Source organism: Corylus avellana, chromosome 3, assembly GCF_965113065.1.
Source record: "Corylus avellana chromosome 3, dhCorAvel1.hap1.2, whole genome shotgun sequence".
NCBI classification, from domain to species: Eukaryota; Viridiplantae; Streptophyta; class Magnoliopsida; order Fagales; family Betulaceae; genus Corylus; species Corylus avellana.
In genome coordinates this window covers 35298128-35313559 of record NC_142492.1, presented here as the reverse complement: position 1 = coordinate 35313559, position 15432 = coordinate 35298128, and the positions used below count along the sequence as shown (strand labels likewise).

Below are 15432 nucleotides of genomic sequence, written 5' to 3'. Positions count from 1 at the left end.
CTATGCACTGTTCATTGGTATGGGCCACCCGATATTATTGATCAACTGGGCTTTTTCGTGGTATCGGGCGTCTATTGGGTTGGTGGGCTTTATAATTTTGGATTCTTATAGTAGTTGAATATGTGTCAACGGAATAAGAAGAGAAATAAGAGTAATGTTATTTACTTTATCAATATTTTATTACTATTTATTATGCTGATATGACAATGTTAATTGTTTTTTTTAATAATGGATGATCTAAGGTGAATTAACAATTGTCATGTCAGCATAGTGTGATAGTGATGAGATATTGATGCGGTATATAACATAACTCGGAAAATAAAGTAGATTCATTTTATGGTCAGAATTGTTTTTAAAGTAATGCAAAACCATACTTTTATTCAATCACTATTCCACCTTACTGACAAGGCAATGCCAATCAACCTGAATTAACACTATCATATCAGTAGAATGAAACAGTGGTAAGATAAAAGTGTAATTTCTTGCATATATCAACAAAATAAGATGAACACGTTATATATTCTATTATGTAGAAAGATACACAAAGGTTGGTTTATTGATCCCAAAATGGGCCTTGTAAGTTGGGTTTAGGATTGCTTTAGTAGCATGATGATGACTGATAGAATTTTGTCTTTTCTTTTAAGAAAACAAATGATGCTATGTACAAATATCTTTCAAGTTTCTTCCTCTCTATTAAGGCTATGTACAAATATGCTATGACAGCCTTAAATGGTTTATATGGCGTGATTAAGCTCAAACTCATACAATTAAAGTTTTTGGGTCGTCAAATCGTGGCCATTGGCCAATACCTTACATCATCGTTTCCTTTGATAGTTCATCTCACATCAGTGACATCAATTCCCCTATTAGCCCTTTCCTTTGTATTGCTGTAAAAGAAGATTACGAACCAAAATATGCCAAGTCTCTTGAGGGCCAAAATAGCTTAAGATCAACTTTGGTGAAAAATTCCGAAGGAACCAACTACCAATTGCTTTTGGGAGATAATTAATGGGCAAACGATTGGCAAGTGTTACACCCATGATGAGGCCTTTCCATCCTCTAGAGAAAAAAAAAAATGATTTAAGGAACTTGAAACTGCATTTGAAGGTACGTTCAAATGGACGAGCACATAAACATTAAAAAGACATGTATAGGGTGTCCTCACTTATGCCACCTAGACTCCTAATACCCCTTTATTCTCGGGGGCTAAAAACCGTTTGCATAAAAGACTGGAGGTCACAAAATTAAATCAATTATCTTTTGGACCTCTCTCTAACCAACCAAGCATGGAAAAACACCCCATAAAGAGAAAGAAAGGAATTCGCTCCCGAGGTACACACAATTCTAACCAAACACTCTTTCTCTTCGAATTCCTCTCATTACTTTTTTATAACCAATACTGACTTAAGGCATCAGCATGACTCTACCTAAACCTAGCAGGATGCTTCGTACTTGACCTTCATTTTTTGTAGGTTCTCTCAATTTAGGATTCGGTGTGCGATCAACTAATTCTTCAATGTCAAATAACTGAATATCCATTGGGGCCAATTACTTGTAAAAAATAATAAAGAGGAAATGACTGAATATGTTTGGATTGAAGTTTTCGCTTTTCTTTTCTTATAATTCTTTCTTTTTATTAGTAAACAGTAAACAAATAGGAATCGTTTGCTTAATACATTAACAAATAGGAAATGTTTAATAAATAATGTTACTCTTCACACTTATTTATCATACTCATTTCACACTGGCTGACATGACGTGTTTTAAATAACTTTCTTTTTTTTAAAAAAAAAAAAAAAGTGACTGACATTAGAAATCACTTAAAACACGCTATGTCAGTCAATGTAAAATAGATGTTACAAGTAGCATTACTCTTGATTAATACAATCACAAACAAGAAAGAAACATGTACAACTCCAAATTGTCTCATGCCTAACTCAGGTCAACAAGCCTGTTAGTGTCTTCAAAATAATCTTCTAAAAAAACTGCGTCTTCGAGTGCTGGGCTTGATATGCTTACCTGCAATAGTGCCAGTTGAGGATGTTAAGCATGAATACAGAAGTTGGAGAAAGTCCCATACAGACGAAATGATTCCACTTCATGCATATAGGATAAACCCCACAACATAAAAAGTTGCCGCTAAGTATTGAAACACCAAAAATGGCAACAAAATGCAAAAGACATCGTTGGCAAGAGCAAATGAATGCAAGTAAAAGGCAATCTCAAGCAAATGATTTCCTTGTCATGGAATGTCCAAACGTCACCTTTTCAATTAACTTAAAGAGTTCAGAAGGGGCACCTTTTAACCTGCCGGCACGGTACAAAGCTTCTTCTGCAATGGGTCTCCACTGTTCTGCACAAGAGTAGTTGATTCCAAGACCAACACTAAGTCCTCTCAACAGATGCACTGTCCGAAGTACAGAAAACAGCTCCTCTGGAAAAGCCTACCATAGTCCAAGTTCCAATAAGGAATCAATATATGGCTGAGCAACAGCAAATATAGCAGCATAGAGTTGCCTACTTCATGTAGGGATGGAGCCAAGGGCGGACTGGGAGCAGCCATGGCCCCTCCTCCCACCAAAAAAAGTGCTTAAATTTCTTTTTTTCTTTTTTTCTTTTTTTTAACTTCATTATGATGACTCCTAAAAAAATTAATGCAGTCCAACCCCTTTAGAGTTAAGTTCCTAGTTCTGTCCCTAGCTTCATGGAATTGTCCACGAAGGGAATCACATTGGATACTTGATGAAACTTCGGAGTCCAAAGGCATACCCGAACACCAATCTTTTTTATTGAAGATTCTTCAGCAAAAGGTTGCAGCATCATCACTCCAGGGGGTAGTTTTGTATCAAACATCGTCTGTGCCAACTTCAGCAATTCCTCTAGTTCATTTTTGCATTTGCTTAAGGTATCAATTCCCAGCTCCCTATGAAATAGAAGAAATCAATTAGAAATAAATATAGCAGTCCAAACCAGTCAAACCTCAAAAAGTTCTTGGTCATCATAGGCTACAAAAATCAGACACTAATTTAAACAAATATAGTAGTCAGTTCAAATATAGCAATCAATAACTAGGATATCCAATCTCTCATTTTCTCATTACATTTGAATCCCGAGTACCAAATGCAGTAAAGTGTAGTTTGCAGCACCAAATTTTGGGCTATAGCTCTTGGCAAACCAACTGCCAATGCATTAGAAGCAACAGAAACAAACCGACTTACAGGCAAAGATTAGTACCTGTAGCTCTCTGATGCTCTTATAGGGTCACTATCAGCAATGGCAAGAACAAGATTAGCATAACCAAGCCTCAAACTTTCTGGGAGATCTTTCACTTGCCCATAGTCCAGCAAGCCAACCTGACTTGGGGGAAAGAAGACACCAGGTAAAGCTTATAAAAGTTGGTTTATCATGCAAATATAGCATTGGAAAACCAGAGGTTTAATTAGTTTGACATATTCCGTCTCTTCTTCATATCATGTATCTACAATTTAAGCTATTCATTGGAAAGAGAACTTTAAGTAGCATTCTAGCAAATGACGACCAAAACTAAAACATAAAAAATTACAAGAAGATAAAGGAACTAAAGATTTTAATAAACAGATATTTCTTGCCCACTTGCCTCTGAACCTTTACAGATTAGTATATTTCCTGGATGGGGATCTGCATGGAAGAAGCCACTCTTCAGAATCATTTGCCCATATGCTAGTGTCAAACTTTGAAGGATTTTCCTGGAGTCACAGAAAATATAAATATTGTGCCCCATTTCTTCGAAGAAGATGATATCTTATTAGAAAGGTGACCCAAAAAGAGGGGATTCATTACTGAGCCAATGTAAAGAATTACAACAGATCTTCCTATAAATTTATATAAATCTAAAGGACAGTAAAACTGATTTCAGAGAAATATATGTTCAAGTAACAACTATTTATATAAAAAATATATATATGGAAATAGGAACCCAAAATATAGGGAACAGTCTAGACGCTTACTGCTTTGCCACTGCTGCAATCTTACCACCAGGATTTATTCCTCTTTTTGCCATTTCATCACCAAGGTTCAGGATTGGAATTCCATCAAAATATTCCATCACTAAGAACCTCCTAATCAAACAGAGAAATAACTAATTACCAAAAGGTTTATTAGATGAAATTATAGCACCATCAATGCAGCAGTACAAGAAATTGACAAAGAGGAAATGCTAAATGCAACAAAGAGACAAAGTTACTGTAGTCTCTAGAAGCAAACATCTTTATGCCTTCTTCTATAGCTAAATAGTTTTCTTTTTACATAAGATGTTTCTGAATGGAGACAGCCACTGTCTAAGCTCCAAAATAACAAGGGACAGTCTCATGTTATCAAAATAACTTAATCATCATCCAAGTCTGTTTGCAAGTCCTGATCACATGACAACAGGTTGTAGCATCCTGTACCTGCCGACCATGTCCCGTATCACTCTTGGAACCAAAACAGGAGCCTTTTTGTTATTCTCGTATAGAAAATGTCGAATCTTTTCCATTGCATTAGCCTCCCTCACGAAGTCAAATTCATACCCAATCTTGAATGGCACAAAATGACAAAGAATTAGTATCCAGAAACTGATGACCAGATTCAGAGTCATGCAGGAAGCTACATTTAAGTAAATAGGAAAGCATTACAGTTAAGAGCATAAATTCAGCAGATAAGAATTTAAGTCCTCCACAACTAACAACCAGACTCAACAACTAACATCTAATCTTTTCAAGGCACTATCATCCTCAGATGTAGGGGAAAACCAAACCAATATCATAAGTAAGATACAAAAAAGAAGGAAAATAAGAGGAAAGTGGTGATCTACAAAAAAAAACTAGTAAAGAAATAATGTGCACCTGTTTCTCCATTTCCTTAGTTACCGAGTACAGATCAAATGTGATATCTGTCTTTTGCATGTATAAGGCAAAAGCTTGCAAGTTACGGATATCTGTCATCATCAGATCCTGAATTCCTGGATGTTGCACCTATTATATGCCACAAGAAGTTAAAATATGGCTGACATTATGGAGCTGCACAGTAGCCCACCTTCCCTCACCTTGACAACAACATCACTCTTATCACCTCTCAATCTTGCTCGATGAACCTAATTTGAGCATAAAACACAAGTCAGGTTGAAGGTTATGAGTCTTTATAAGCACCATAAAACCAGTTCCCGTATGACTCACTCCCTACAGAAAAGCCATCCTGGCAGAGAATGAAGGTGAGAGAAAGGGATAAAATAAACTGCCAAAATTTGTGAATTTTTAAGCCACAGATTGAAAAAGGTTTTAAACTTTGTCTCAAATTAAATTTGACTAGAAGGCATAAAATGTGCCCCATAAATGTGTTCAATACTGCCCTGGTTATTTAAGGGTTCAGAATATGATCGGATCTATGAAACAAAAGTTGGTTATGATAAACAGTATCACCCCCCCCCCCCCCCCCCCATTTGTTTACTCGAGTAGTGTTCATTTTCACTCATCCATTCTTCAACTCCAAAATCATGATGAAAAATTACCCAAGAGTATTAACATATCAATTCAGTATGCTTCACCCTTAACATCAATTATCCGCTGCCGCGACTGAAAATTCAGTGATTTCCTTTGACAAGCAATGGTGGGTATAATCCCGAAAAAATTCTCCATGTGGGAGTGATAATGTGTATTATGTGTGCGTGTCATGCTTCATGCTTCATTTCACTCCACATGATAGAAGCCAGAAATTTCACATAGATAGAGGTACCTGGGCAATGGAAGCAGAACCAAGAGGATCCACATCAAATCTTTCAAATACTTCGCCAACACTCCGACCCAACTCTTGCTCCAGCACAAGTCGAATTTCATCGAAAGGGGTTGCAGGAGCTCGATCGCATAGGGTCACAAGCCTTCTCACCCAAGGGGCCGGGGCCAAGTCAGGCTTCCCCACAATTTGAGCAATCTGGTTTGAACCCCATATCCATGATGTATATGAGAAAAAGACAGCACATATATCATAGAACCAAAACCATCTATAAATTGTGACTTCCGCCAAAACTCTTATCATAATAGCTACCACAAACTAAAACCGCAATTGGATAATAAACAGAGATGAAGCACAAAGGGCAAACAATAAAACATAATAGCAACGAAAAATGTGCCATAACCCATTTGAGATTTTTAACACATATTACATACCAAAATCCTAAGCAGCAAAAATCAAAACACCGAATTTGACAATAAACAAGAAAACAGAGGAAACAGGACATTTATCAAGAAGGAAAGCAAATAGGCCAAAACCCATTTCCATCAGACCACTCCCTCGCCATTAATTCAAATTCAAGTACCTTCAGGAAAAACCCACCGAGGTCGGAGCACATGGCATAAATCTTCTCAGCCGCAAGCTCATGCTGTCTTTCCCACATTGCCTCTTGCTTATGCATATCCTTCTCGAAACTCACTCGAACTTGAAACACCTAAGAGACCCCAAACCAAAACCGAAAACAAACCCAATGAAATTCCTCAAAAGACAAAACCTTTCACGCATATACACACTCAGAGAGACAGAGACAGAGACAGAGACCTTGTACCCAGTGTAGATATCAACGGCTCGTACCCAGAACTGCAAGGAGCGGTGCCAAGGTCTGACATGGGTGGAGAACTTTTCTTTAATATCATTGAAATCGAGAGAAGGCAACATAGTGCCGTGGCTTTCGCTGCTGAGCACACCCAAGTGCGATCTGAGCCTCTGCCCTCTTAACTTCAAATTGTTTAATGCCAGTGGTTTCACATATTACGACACATCATCAGCTCATGGGAGTGAGATGGACTTCATATCCAAATCCAAATCACCACGCTTTTATCAATGTGAGCGAGAGGCCGAGAGCTCAGTGAAAAGCGTAAAAGGTTTATATTGCTTGGCTTGTAAGGCTTGTGTGAATAAATTCCCTTGGTGGGAAGTCGGACAATTTTTCTTTGGCCTTTTTTCTTTATTTCTTTATCTCTTTGTTTCTTTTATTGCTTGTACTACCAAGCAACTGTTCTTTTGGATTAAACCCATAATAAATAAATAAAATTGTTTTTAGATAATTCCTGGCCTTTCCTTTTTAATTTTTTGGGCAATTATGAATACCTTGTTGCAATTATAAATATTTATAGTGGTAGTGTTTGGTAACTCTACAATTTTTTTTTTTAATATATATGGGGAAAATTACACTTACTCCCAAAGTTTGAGGCGATTTGTAATTTGACCTTCAAAGTTTCAATTTTGACAATCTATCCCCCAAAGTTTTAAATTTCTACAATTTGACTAATATTATTTCAAAATTCCCATATTGCCCATAATTTTTATTTTTTATAGAAAAAAAAAATTAGGGTGCAAAAATTGCCAGATGGTCAAAGGGGTGGCTACAGTCACCTTGAATTTTTTATTAAAAAAAAAAAAAAAAAAATTATGGGCAATATGGAAAGTTTTGGATACAATTGGTCAAATTGCAAAAATTTGAAACTTTAGAAGGGTAAATTGCCAAAATTGAAACTTTGGAAGTCGAATTGCAAATCGCCCCAAACTTTGAGAGGGTAAAATATAATTTTCCCATATATATACTTCTTTTGCTTGTTTGGATATTTATTTTGTAGTTAATTTTCTCTAATTTATTATTTCTATAAATAAATAAGAATGAGAATTTTTAAAACCTTTTAATCTCATTCTTCATTCCACTTCTCTTTTCTCATTTTGCTCCATTTTCTTTTCTCATTTTGCTCCATTTTCCTACACCACAAACACATCAACACACCAACACACACACAAAATAGTCCAGACAAAGTCAACTACAATCCACAAAATACTTTGAGTAGAGTTATCAGACACTAATTAATCTCCTGATTTCAATTATCCAAAAACTAAAAAATGATATGTTCATAAATATAAAGGGTAGCTCTTTGCTTTGTTTGCTTTGTGGGATGCTGTTCTTAACTTTATAATTTTCAGGTTCATCTCTCTTTTTTTTCTTTTTTTTGTGAGGTGAGCAGTAGGTGCACTATGAACATAGATTGGTGTAGTAGTTTATTTATTTAGTAGGTAAGCAATGGCCACAAATTAAAGAAAGCATTAAAGCAATGAAGATATTTATAAGCCAACAAATTATAATGTTGTTCACACTGAAAGGGAGAAGGATCCTCTCAATTTCACTTGAAATGAAGATGATTCATTTCCGGCTCGAATCTACTGCAATTAGGGTATACAATTGACAATGATATAATTTATACCGAAGAAGTCTCAAATTGCTCAACTACACAAATGAATCCCATCGAGGTCCCTCTCAATTGCAATCGAGCCATGCGATTAAAGCCATCGAGGTCCCCTCCCAGTCTTGCAAGTTGCAATCGAGCCATGCGATTAATTAAAGCCAATCCCAATCAAACTTTTGGAGTTATTGGAGAAAAAGCATCATGCATTTAATTTTCATAGTGAATATTTTCGCTATTCATTTTCCTATAAATTTGGTTGCACTTCTTAGTTGAATCTTTAGACACATTTCTAGTCAGTTTCCAATGCTATTCTGTGTTATTTATTTACCCAGTGGATTGAATTATGAGAATCTTCATAGTGTTAGTAGGGCTGGTCCTGGACCTACAATTGAGACAGATTTACAAATATTATCGTTCAATGCAAGTGATTGATGAAATGATAGATTTCTAAGTAAACAAGATTATAATGGAGTGGCAAGGCAACAATATTGTTGAAGACCCATCCATCCATCTTACAATGGCGTGGAATCTAAGCCGCACTATATCAGGGCTCAGTAATCAGATAAGCTCTAAGGAATAGGATCTTTTTTTAGTCCGAGTGAAATGAAAAAAAAATATTCATATAAAATACTTGATTGGCGTCAAGTTGTGCAGATCAATCACAAAGTGATGATGAATCCAATCAAAAGCTCTGAACAACATGGAGCTTTCATGCATGGCAGCCCGCCCTACCGGCTGGCGGAAGGTGCACCCGTTGCTTCAGGACAAGAGACTGAAAGCAGCTCCAAGAAAGGAAATAGATCATGAAGCTTCAAAAATCTAACCCAATTAGCTTGGACAAAATAAGTCTACAGTCGCACCACATTCATCATAAAATTTTCCGTGGACAATTTTAATTTGTCTCGAGGGCCACAGACAAAAAAAAAATATCAAAAAGGAATCAGCAAAACAAACAGAGAACTGAATTGACATCTGAAATCAGTACGTTCAATGCCTGGATAAATTCGGAAAACAGATGGACTATGCTAAAGTTAATATCAGATTTATCAAATAAAAGGCATCCATCAAGATTTCCTTGTGCTCTGTATTCCTCTGAAATATGCAAATTCTTGCGCCATTCCAAATTGCATGGAAGTCCAATGTACTTCACAGATCAATCACACGAGACAGCTTCTGGATCCGGTTTAATAGGAAGTCCCCTTGCTTGATAGTTGCTTGGTAAAGAGCATTCTTTGCATCAGGGCGATTTGTCTCAAGAACACCTGCAACTTTATCAATCTTACAATGAAGCTTCCCAGCCGCAATAAAACGCGAGAGCTCCCTATAATAGAAAAAGGATGGATTAGAAACTCAATTAAATACACCAGTCTCAAAAGAAAATCATAAACTCCTTTTTCTTTTTTCTTTTTTTATGACGTGAAACCTCACTAAGGCAAGGCCCCTTCGTACCCACCCCTAGCAAGTAAATTCCGAATACACGACTCCACCCATCGGAACCGTGTATCAGGTAATCTAGAGGGTGCAGAATCGAACCCAGGATGTCTAAGTCTACAGCTCATCTCAAGCCCACCCTTGACCACTAGGCTTCACCTATCAGAAACTCCTTTGAATTAGGACTCTTAACAGCATCAAAGAATTTAAACACTTACACATCAATAAACTCCACTGTAACTCCGAATGCCTTAGCCATTGCTTCAATTGTGACACTCTTGTAGGATTCCAAAAACTGGGAATAAACCACAGTTCTGACCTCCCTCATATAATACCGGAAGTGTGGATGCAAATAGCGATCCAATTTTATTTGCTCAGTCAGGCCAGCTGAAAAGAAAAATTAGAAACATCAAGTTTGAGATATAAAGAATCACACAAGTTATGAATAAATAGACAGGTGCAGATAGGAGTAGCTCTTATCCCATATCACATAATTTTTATAAAGCCCAAATGATTAAAGACGGGAAAATGCCAAAGAGCCCAGAATATCACAAGAAAGCAGACCATGCAGACAAACCAAAAGAACTTATATTTCTTAACATATTCAATTGTTATATAAAAGATTAAGGCTCATATTAGACCTCCACTTACCAAACGCCAAGAAAAATGATTTATATTGACAATCATATAAAGAGTTCAAAAACTCTGAAAGATGAGGAATTTTTCCTATCACTGTCAAGATCTCCGGAGCATCCACTACCTACCAAGGATCAAATGATTGTAAAATTACTAGCACAGAACTGGGTCAGGAAAATAGGAAAAAAAAAATTGAAATAGGTTACATGCATTGAGAAAACCTAAAATACCTTTTGCTTCAGGGAAACTCTATCCAAGGATATAATGCTTGTAAGGACAGTGTAGAAAATGAAAGTGTCATAAGGAAAAAGTTCATAAGTTGTGAAGGTTGAAATAGAATCCAAAAATAGATCCGCTGCCTTCTTGAAGTTTCGAGTGGACATGCAGTACAAGCCTTCATACACCTTCAAACGATTCTTCCTTTCCCAATCTCCTCCCTCTTCAAACAAGCTAACACCATTACGCAAACAGTTATAATTAAATCACTCATGTGCCCAACTTTCTTTTTTTTTTTTTTTTTGATAAGTACATGTGCCCAACTTTCAAGAAGAGAACCACAGAATATTGTTGACAAATTTCATATCATTACTTACTTCTTTGCTTTATCAATGCTTTTGGAAATTAGATCAAAATCCATGTAGAAAAAAGCAAGCTGCAGCGTGTAGAACACCAAGTCCATCTTTTGGCCAACTGCAACTGTTTTGCTTTCTGTAACCTTTAGTTGTTCCAATGCTTTCTCCTGGGTTTCATGGGGGAATAAGTCAAGTGTGAAAATTAAATACCACTGTAAGAAGACAACACTTTCAAGAGTAATAAGTTATGATACTTATGTACCTTGTCACCAATTCGAATGAAAAACAAGGATTTTGCCAAATGAGCTTCTCGAACTTCACTTTCACCCAAGTTCTCTTCAGCATCAGCTATCCTGAACGAAGTCCAACCAGATAGAACTGCTTAAGTGAAAAAATGAAAAATGAATTGATTAACTAGACCTCAATAAACACTTTAAATCCCAATAAGTACTCACAGTACCGTCAAACTATACAAAGAAATAGTTTGACTTGAAGACTTAATTAATCGAGTAGAAACAGTATTTGTCTTCCAACACACCCAAAGACGTGAGTAATTACACAAATACTACCAACCAGGAACCATTCTGTTTATAACAGACCCAACATTCACTTCTTTAACTCGAGTTTCCACATGACAAAACATATCAGCCTTCAACCTATTAGTCATTCCCTTTACCTCTTTTTGTTTTTTGGGGTCATTCAAACCCCTTGCATCCCAAATGAAAATCTTCATTTCAAAGCACAAGTAGGGGAAAAACCTCTCAGGATATATCCCCTCAGCTCCAACTACTTGCTTTATTTCTATTTGCACTTTTGTTACTCTCCACATACCTAGGGACTTAATCACTTCCAAACCTAGCTCTAATTTCTGCTCATCCAAATGCTTAGAATTTGTCTAACACCCCAGTTCCACATTGAGAAGATGAATAGCCCACATAGGGTGGATGAATTATAAAGGATCTAATAAATGCTAAGTCTCACATTGGTTTCTTCCTATGTAAAACTGAGCTTTATAAGTGATTTTAGAGAGCTTAAATTGCAACTTGACTAGTCCTTTTGGAGTGATAGCGCAAATGCGATTAGTACTTTCTTTGGGTCGTAACAAAGGTTCTCATAACCTAATAACGCCATGTGCTATTGGAGCACTACATGACAAGACCCTAACGAGAATGTCGGGGATTTAAGGGGGAATTGTAACGCCTCAGTCCCATATTGGGAAGACGAATAGCTCACATTGTGCGGGTAGAGTATAAAGGTGTTCTTAGGTATTAAATCTCACATTAGTTCTTTACTATGTGAGATTAGGCTTTATAAAGTTATTTTAGAGAGCTCCAATTGCAACTTGACTAGCAATGATAATGCAGATGTGGCTAGCGCATTTCCTAGCTAGACACCTAACTCCATACTTGGCTATAATACTTGGGGACTTAATCACTTCCAAACTATTGAGGCAAGCAGTATTTAAATGCCCATATACCTTACACTGATCACATTTAGAATGAATCCATGGATATTCAATTCCCACTAAACAAGATCTACCATTACCCTTATCCACTTCTATATTTTTTGGAAAATCAATATTAGTGTCCACTTCCACTAGAGTTCTAGCAAAACTCAATCTTTGATGGTTCTCAGTAAAAGAATCAACATAGAATAACCTTCCAACCCCACTAGCTACATGTCCCAAACAAACCAAGTTCTAAAATTCAAAAGGAAGATGCCAAATATTTATCCATATAGGGACCTTGGATGATGATAAATTGAGTATTAGCATTCCAAGTTTCCACTTCCTTAAAACCAATGGTTTATTTGCCACAAACCAAGTTTTGGCATCATGAATTGCATCATGAATTCTGCAATCAGGATGAACGGAAACCACCCTTTTTTCCATAGAATGAACTTGAACAGGACCAAACTATCTCCATAAATTTTCAATTGTATTCTTTATCGACAGAAAAGGTAAAGGTTTATCCAATACCTGCCCCACAAGACTCGTAGCCCACTCGAGAATATCTTCTTCAACAACTTCAATGAGAGGTCTCACCACAACTTTGCCATTTATCCTCTCTGGTTTCGTATAAGCAAGTTCACCAACTTCACTTTGATCTTCACTGAAGAAAGACCTCAATTCAGTCTTCTGGGCTATGTTTGCTTCCTTGTTAAAAGAAGGCCCAAAAAAGTTTGGCCCATAACCATCTTTACTAGTGAAACCTTCCTTCTGATTAAGTGAAGGTACATGTCACAAATATTGGTTAACCTGCTCAACCACAGGAGAGGTTTCAGAGGAAATCTTCGCCCACCTCCCTCAATGCGTGAACTTCGCATGCCTTCCCCAAAGAAACCCCAGCACCATTCTGAGCTATCAGAGCTGCATCCATGGAGTCATCTTCAGATAATTTGCAAGAACTACCCCAAATAGCTTGTTTGGAGCCACAATTCACCCTAAAATTGCCATATTCCTCCACAATAGAATCACGACTAACTTTAATGTCACTACTAACATTCTGATCAGAAAGATTCCTCTTGTCAAAATCATAAATTTGACCTTCCTCCATAGAACAACTCTCATTATTCCCAGCACCATTTCTCACCAGATCCATTTCCTCCACCACTACTTCCGCCCTTACCAAGACCACATCCTCTACCTCCACCTCCACCTCCACCTCCACCTTTTTTTACCCCATAGATCACACACAGTAAGAATAAGGAAGAAGAAAAAAATCACAACAATCCAACCAATTATAATCGGCTTCCAATGAGAGCCCCAAAAGCTCGTCAAAACTATAGAGATTCAAACAATCTCTGAAACAGAACTAGTAGGAAATGACAGAAACTATTCCGAATCTGCACTCCGGCCAGTCTCCGTTCAAAATCCAATGAAGAAACACAAAGGTTCCCAAGAATCTCCCGGAAAGACTCTGCATGTTAGTGCCCGAAGCACGCCAGACTAAAGAAAAAGTTTTTTGAGAAAGTTTGTGTATGAGTTTTTATTGGGTTTTGTGAGAAATTTAGGGTTTTTCTCCACTTGACTGCTGAGAAAATGCAGGAAATTTGAAGAGAAAAGAGAGGGACTTTTAGGATTGTAAGTTTTGGATTGTGTGGAATCTTGCATACCACAATTTTCATATTGCCTTGTTGCGACAACATACTGGTCAAAAGAAAAACCCTAGTATGACAATAAATTCACCAATTAATCACGGAACCCTTAAGCCCCCTCTGTCGATCCATAGGTGAACCAAAGAAATGCGTTTGGTTGCAAAGAAAATGCGTGACATTAAGAGCCAATAGGGATCTAAATCTCAAATTTTAAAAACGATTCGGATCCAAAAGCACCAAAAAACCATCACGGCACTACCCCTAATATAACAGTTTCCCTACATCAAGTCTAATTCTAAACATTAAGACCAAAAACATAAAAAAATTAATTTCGTTTCCCCTCATTCTCTCAGCAACCAAACAGGCATTACGTGAAGTTCAAACATCTAAAATAAACAAATTAAATAAAATCAAACACAAGCTCACTTTTCGTCGAGCTTCTTAATCTCGCCGTCGTTCTTCTCGCGCATCGCGTCCAGAACGCCCTGATCTCTCTCCAACACGGAATCGGCGATTAGGGCTTCATATAACGCAGCCATATCTGCACCACACACAAAAACAACAAAAAAGACCGTTTTGTGAGACGGAGTCGGAGGCCTAACTCGGAAAAACTCGGTAGGAATCGGAGACTCACCGTCAGCTTTGACGACAGCGAAGACCTCCTCTTTGAGGCGGACCTTCTCGATGTCCTGCACGTCGGGGTGCCTCAGAAGGAAGAGCTTGTGGGCGAGCACGAGGTGGAGCTCCTGAGTTCCTTCCTGGCCTTCCATGGCGGGTCGACTCTGTTCGGACTCACTGAGTTGGGAAGGCTATCCGAGTTTGCGCTCTGTGCTTTGCTTGAGCAAGGAGACACTGACCGCACTGTGAAAAAGAGAAACGAAAGTCGCGTTGTGTGTTTTATGGGGAAAGAGGTGTGATCGCATGCTTCTCAGTCGTAATTTGCTACGTGTTTCCTTTTTTTTTTTTTTTTTTTTTTTTTTTTTTTTCATATTCTTACGTTTCCTTTTGAAATATTAATACATTTCCTTGTATTAATAGATTTGAAAAAAGTTTTTCACAAAAATGTTCATAATTTAATTTATTAGATTGACATGTATTTTATAGAGTAATGCTATGGACCATCTTTTTATTCTCCTAAAGTTGATGTGGCTTTCAAAATCACCATTATATCAAAATTCAAGTATGATTCATCTAAAATTTAATAATAATTTTAAAAGCTACATCAGCTTTAGGAGAATAAAAAGATGATCCCTATCATTACTCATTTTTATAATATATGATTCTTTACAAACATGTAAATAAAATTTCAAATCACACGTATTTTGAAAATATATGTATACTCAAAAGACATATGTCAATTTTATAAATTTAAATTAAAGAAAATTATTTCAACTTAATTTGAAAGAAAATTTTAACAAACAAATTTTTGTATATGTAAATTTGGATTGATTAGAGATCACATGCAT

The 15432-nt window shown here is 36.9% G+C and overlaps 2 protein-coding genes across 4 annotated transcripts; both read right to left on the bottom strand.

Annotated features, from left to right (window-relative positions):
• Nucleotides 1-1644: 1644 nt before the first annotated feature.
• Nucleotides 1645-6925, bottom strand: LOC132176091 (uncharacterized). 3 transcript variants are annotated; one of them, XM_059588215.2, is made up of 12 exons: nucleotides 6565-6913; nucleotides 6329-6457; nucleotides 5749-5943; nucleotides 5063-5110; nucleotides 4863-4991; nucleotides 4428-4552; nucleotides 3987-4097; nucleotides 3617-3725; nucleotides 3235-3353; nucleotides 2770-2923; nucleotides 2300-2444; nucleotides 1645-2019 (listed from the first exon to the last, which is right to left on the bottom strand). In XM_059588215.2, exons 1-12 carry the CDS (start codon nucleotides 6679-6681, stop codon nucleotides 1964-1966), a joined length of 1437 nt encoding a protein of 478 aa, XP_059444198.1. In that variant the 5' UTR covers nucleotides 6682-6913; the 3' UTR covers nucleotides 1645-1963. The 3 variants fall into 3 exon arrangements, with proteins under 3 accessions (XP_059444198.1, XP_088371076.1, XP_059444199.1); XM_088514950.1 differs by having other exon boundaries at nucleotides 6572-6643; XM_059588216.2 differs by lacking the exon at nucleotides 1645-2019 and having other exon boundaries at nucleotides 2306-2434; nucleotides 6565-6925.
• Nucleotides 6926-9171: 2246 nt separating this feature from the next.
• Nucleotides 9172-14842, bottom strand: LOC132174922 (26S proteasome regulatory subunit Rpn7). Its single transcript, XM_059586675.2, has 8 exons — nucleotides 14601-14842; nucleotides 14393-14507; nucleotides 11133-11223; nucleotides 10892-11037; nucleotides 10529-10748; nucleotides 10314-10422; nucleotides 9881-10049; nucleotides 9172-9552 (listed from the first exon to the last, which is right to left on the bottom strand). The coding sequence occupies exons 1-8, from the start codon at nucleotides 14734-14736 to the stop codon at nucleotides 9378-9380; spliced, it is 1161 nt and encodes a 386-aa protein (XP_059442658.1). The 5' UTR covers nucleotides 14737-14842; the 3' UTR covers nucleotides 9172-9377.
• Between the last annotated feature and the right edge of the window lie 590 nt (nucleotides 14843-15432).